Raw genomic sequence first — 6,000 nt, forward strand, 5'->3', positions numbered from 1 at the left:
ACGAACGATACCACCTGACCATTTGATTTTAGCTTTGCCAGATACTTTTCCTCTTTCGACTTCAGCAAGTTTTGTAGATTAAAAATACTTGTATTAAAATGCAACTTGTGTGCAAGTTTCACTGTTATGTTATGTATATAAAAAACATCGCAATTCCGGTAAAATAAGTTCCGTCAAGTCGGCCTCATCAAGATCTCTTATTTATACGTGTTCAATGATCTCTTTCTTTGCTCTACAGTTTCTCCACTGTGTCGCTCCGGTCAGAAAATCGTTTATGGTGCTGGGAAGGAGGAAGAACTGAATATTACTTGTAGTATTGAAGCTCATCCTGAACCGACACACTACAGGTATGAGGATAAAACAAGACCTTTCTTGAGTGTAATTGTTGATATATAGCTGAAGATACACTGAAAATCTTGAAGCTTGACAGCTATGAGGATAAAATAAGACCCTTTTCTTGAGGATAATTACTGATATATTGCTGACGATGCACCGAAAATCTTTAAGCTTTAAAGCTATGAGGATAAAATAAGACCCTTTTCTTGAAGATAATTACTGACATATTGTTGAAGATACACTGAAAATCTTTAAGCTTTAAAGCTATGAGGATAAAATAAGACCCTTTTCTTGAGGATAATTACTGACATATTGTTGAAGATACACTGAAAATCTTTAAGCTTTAAAGCTATGAGGATAAAATAAGACCCTTTTCTTGAGGATAATTATTGATGTATTGCTGAAGATACACTGAAAACCCTTAAGCTTTAAGAGGACGACAGTCCTGTTGGTCACAGGGAACGCAACTAAATCAAAATGTCTACATGGACAGAATATCTATATAAAGTTCCTACTTGATGCTCTAACAACTTGACCAATCTGATTTGTTGCGGTTATGTTGTCTGCTACAGGTATTAAAATGACATTAGAGAAATACAGGGAAAAAGACAGAAGGAGAAGCAAATTAATTGATTGACACAATCTAGAATGCACCTTCGGAAACAAGATAGTTTAGGAAATACACCGTTGCCAAACTTAAACTACTGAGGTCCTTTATTCCTCACACCGTTGGTCTGTGGAAAAGTCTCCCTGAGGATGCTGAGCAGTTCAAACCTCAAACGTTCAAGTGAAGATGCAACGCATTACTACCCTAATACATTTCACCTTGTATTTTAATAATTTATTTAGATTTCAACTATTTATTTATGAAATTTATCATTTATATTTTTTCTTCTCTAATAACTGATCACTCCTTTCTGTATTTCCCATTACCTCCTGTTAATTTTTTCTAATGAACATCATATTCTTTGGAAGCTTGAATTTCATGTCGATGGCCCCTGTGTAATTCTTCCATATGAACAGGGTTCATCTTCTGAACAATAATAATAATAATAATCAGTACAATACTTTTTCTATTTACTGTAATAACAGCCTTTCCTCTCTTACATCAAGATGGGCCTTCAACACTTCATCCGAAGTCATGGACCTTCCATCAGACCGCATCTGGGTCGTTGGAAAAGGCCGCAGTCAGGCTTCCTACACTCCACATTCTCACCAGGACTACGGTTCTCTCCTCTGCTGGGCGGAGAACGACGTTGGGATGCAGGCGAAGCCTTGCATATACCATATCATACATGCAGGTATTTGCTTTCGAAATATTTTCTATTTTAAAAGTGAAATGCCTCTCTTTTCATTAAAACAAATCAAAAGGACGTTTCGTTACACTGTAATTATGAAAATTCATTCCATTTTTTTTTATGAACAAAGCCAAATTATCTCACTGGATACGGGAATGTCATAATTTTGCATTAACCTAGATGTTGTGACGCCAGTTTTAGTAATCATAAATCAATCAATTAATTGCTGTTGATACCGCTGCTGCTTTGTTGCTGCTCTCCTATTACTACTAATGCTTCTACTATTAATAATAATAATAATGATTAATACTAACTAAATGGTACTTGAAATTCTTGAATATGTTAATATGATCCAATATTCAGCTGATTTTAATGATAATTAAAAGACTCTTTTAATTATGATATTGTTATTAACCAGCTAATAAGCTTCATGCTCCATGCTTAGCGTTCCTTCACATGAATACTGTACATACAGAATTTTAAATATCTTAATAACGTGCGTCTTAGTTCCCGTGATATCTGCCAGCATTTATTAAAAATTCTTGATTATGAACAGGAAAATTACTCTTATATTTCCCTTTTCATTAAATTATAAGAAACTAGATGAATGGAAGTATGAGCGGGCGACTGTGTATCGAATAGGATTCTGAAATAATTTAATATTATTCCCTGGTCAATATGACTGGCAGTAAGAATTCCTTTTCCCACCTACAAAGGAAACTGAGTACTGCACGAATTATAGAAAAATCAATAGACTGATCGACTTATAGACGCAATACCAGATAAACACTGTAATTTACTTTCCTTCCTTGGGAGAAATTTCTGGGAAGCAGAAACCAGAAGGGCTTTACAAATTCAGCTTGCTTCAAAAAGGGAGAAATTCTGAATGACCAATAATTTCAGTTCTTTAAAGGTGGCTCATGATCACACCTTGGCGTTGTTGCATATTTACAAAGTTTCACGGAAAAGTTTTTACTGTGTGATTGAGTTGTTGTTTACATATTAAATCAATGCATTCTTTTCTCCAGGGCTGATCGCACATTGTTACCATATTCTGGACCTTTTTATTTGTATTTTACATTATATTTCACTGTTGTGAAGACAATTCCTTTAACATTTTTGAAATAATGAAGTGTGAAATACATACATTCTTCATGCAAAAATCCATTTAAAGAATAAAATAAACTTGACTCTTCGCACAAAATGTCTAAGTACTGTTTATCCAAGATTAAATTACTCAAACTGAAGGGACAACATTGTCCATAAGAATTACAGACAAACAGAGGCTGAAACAGATAGCGATAAATAATATAATAGCTATCAATGGAAAAAAACTTGTTATTCTAACTGAAGGGACAACATTATGTTAGTAAGATTAACAGACAAACAGAGGCTGAAAGAAAGAGATGGCGATATAAACTACAATAACATCACTGGGAAAAAAAATTAATCCATAAACAAATGCAAATAAATATCTGCAGCGCCACCTGACCCCGTGAACAACTGCACCGTGGAGAACGTTAGTTCAACGAGCGTTGACGTCCAGTGCCAGGCCGGGTGGGATGGAGGCCTGTCGCAGACGTTCACGCTCTCCGTCAGTCACGCCAACGGACAGACCCGAGGGCAAGACAAGAAGGAAGAGGCTCCGCGAGTCCTGGCGAACACCTCCACGTCCCCGAGACCTCAGTTCAGCCTCACGGGTCTCCAGCCCGGGACGGAATACGTCCTCACCATCATGGGGGTCAACAAGAAAGGGCAGAGCGAGCCCGTCAGAATGGCCATCTTCACCTTGCAAGACAAGGCCGAGAAGAGAACGAGTCCAGGTAAGTTGAGTTCCTGGATCAAATATGTCGCTTTATCCATGATTTACTGGACTGGATATGTAAACACCTCAAGCTGATAAGTAAACCTTGTAATGATGCCACAAACACATGACTGATTGATTAAGATTTTATTAACCTTCTTATTGATTGTGGTGACAATGCTTGGAATATGGATAGATTAAGATTTTATTAACCTTCTTGTTGATTATGGTAACACTGCTTTGAATATGGAGAGATGAAGATCTTATTAACTTCTTATTGATAATGGTAACAATGCTTCGAATATGAGTAGATTAAGAATTTATTAACCTTATTGATTATGATAACAATACTTTAAATATGGATAGATTAAGATTTTATTAACCTTCTTGCTGATCATGGATAGAGTAAGATTTTATTAACCTTCTTACTGATTGTGTTAACAATGCTTGGAATATGGACAGATTACGATTTTAATAACATTCTTGTTGATTAAGGTAACAACGCTCTGAATATGACATTTCCTGTTGCTGCTAATATGTTTGTCACGATATAATTATATAACATATCAAACAACAGTGAAAATTCAATTGTCCTAATTTATTAACTGCACTGCATTGTCAATTAAATATACATAACGATTGCCAAAAGACGCTAAATTTAAATTCTAACATTCCGTTGGTGTCAGGAAGCCCGTGTTGCAAATGGATCAACGAAAGAACACCTTTGTATAACCTTTTAGATCGCATTCACGTCTGAGCGATTGATCCACTTGTGAATAACTCAAATGGCCACGGACACTTTAAAAGCCACGGCTTTAACAGGATTAATATCCCATGAAAAATGAACTGGACTCTCTTTCAGAAACAAAGAGCTATTGTTTTAAAATCCATCTTCGCAAATAGCCAACGTTTTGGAAACCATCTTCACAGATAGCCTGTGTTTTGTAGACCATCTTCACAAATAGCCAGCGTTTTCTAAACTATCTTCAGAAATAGCCAGTTTTGTAGACCATCTTCGCAAACAGCTAGTGTTTTGTACAAAATTTTCATAAATAGCCAGTGTTTTGTAAATCATTTTCACAAATAGCCAATGTTTTATAAACCGTTTTCACAAATAGCCAGTTTTCTTGACCATCTTCACAAATAGCCAGTGTTTTGTAAACAATTTTCATAAATAGCCAGTGTTTTGTAAAACATTTACATAAACAGCCAGTGTTTTGTGAACCATTTTCACAAATAGCCAGTGTTTTGTAAACCATTTTCACAAATAGCCAGTTTTGTAGACAACCTTCATAAATGGCCAGTTTTGTAGACCATCTTCACGAATAGCCAGTGTTCTGTAAACAATTTTCACAGGTAGACAGTGTTTTTTAAACCAATTTCACAAACAGCCAGTTTTGTAGAACATCTTCATAAATAGCCAACGTTTTGCAAACCATCTTCACAGACAGCCAGTGTTTTGTAAACAATTTTCACAAATAGACAGTGTTTTGTAAACCATCTTCACTAATAGCCAGTTTTGTAGAGCATCTTCATAAATAGCCAGTGTTTTGTAAACCATCTTCACAAATAGCCAGTTTTGTAGAACATCTTCATAAATAGCTAGTGTTTTGTAAACTATCTTCACAAACAGCCAGCTTTGTAGAACATCTTCATAAACAGCTAGTATTTTGTAAACCATCTTCACAAATAGCCAGCTTTGTAGAACATCATCATAAATAGCTAGTGTTTTGTAAACCATCTTCACAAATAGCCAGCTTTGTAGAACATCTTCATAAATAGCCAGTGTTTTGTAAACCACCTTCACTGCATACTAAATTTTTAATCCATTTCAATTATTCACTCTTTCAGTCAAAGGCAGCGGAATGGCCATGACGTCTCTCGTAGGAGTGGTAGTCGGAGTCCTGACTTCACTCCTGGTGATGGCCCTCGTCATACTAGCTGTGGTGAGGTCAAAGAGAGGTCAGATCCGTAAGCCTGAAGTCAAGATGGTGTACCATAAAGGACCTGGCTGTTCATCGAGAGGCAATGACGAGGAGGGAGGCGGTGATGATCCCAATCCGGATGTTATACCAGTGAATGATGGTGAGTTCATGCGTACTGCAAAATTAAATCTTGTTGAGTTCATGCATACTTCCAAAATTAAATCTTGTTTAGTTCATGCATACTTCCAATATTCAATCCTGTTGAATTCATGTGTACTTCCAAAATTAAATCCTGTTGAGTTCATGCATACTTCCAAAAATAAATCTTGTTGCGTTCATGCATACTTCCAAAATTAAATCTTGTTGAGTCCATGCATATTTCCAAAATTAAATCTTGTCTAGTTCATGCATACTTTAGTTCAAAATTAAGTCATTTAGTTCATGTACTCAAAAGTTAACTTCAAAAATAGATCCTGTTGAATTCATGTGTACTTCCAAAATTAAATCCTGTTGAGTTCATGCATACTTCCAAAATAAATCTTGTTATGCGTTCATGCATACTTCCAAAAATTAAATCTTGTTGAGTCCATGCATATTTCCAAATCATCTTTATTTCAAAATTAGTTTGTCTAGTTCA

General features: G+C 35.7%; 1 protein-coding gene across 1 annotated transcript in view; it reads left to right on the forward strand.

Annotated features, from left to right (window-relative positions):
* Positions 1-6,000, forward strand: part of LOC136828804 (contactin-4-like) — a 211,264-nt gene that overhangs the window by 199,430 nt on the left and 5,834 nt on the right. Inside the window, exons 10-13 of the mRNA XM_067087039.1 lie at positions 239-347; positions 1,450-1,637; positions 3,116-3,457; positions 5,290-5,523. Of these exons, the coding sequence (XP_066943140.1) occupies positions 239-347; positions 1,450-1,637; positions 3,116-3,457; positions 5,290-5,523 (873 nt within the window). The remainder of the gene's footprint in view (positions 1-238; positions 348-1,449; positions 1,638-3,115; positions 3,458-5,289; positions 5,524-6,000) is intronic.

The sequence above is a fragment of the Macrobrachium rosenbergii genome, chromosome 43 (assembly GCF_040412425.1).
Source record: "Macrobrachium rosenbergii isolate ZJJX-2024 chromosome 43, ASM4041242v1, whole genome shotgun sequence".
In the NCBI taxonomy this organism is placed as follows: Eukaryota; Metazoa; Arthropoda; class Malacostraca; order Decapoda; family Palaemonidae; genus Macrobrachium; species Macrobrachium rosenbergii.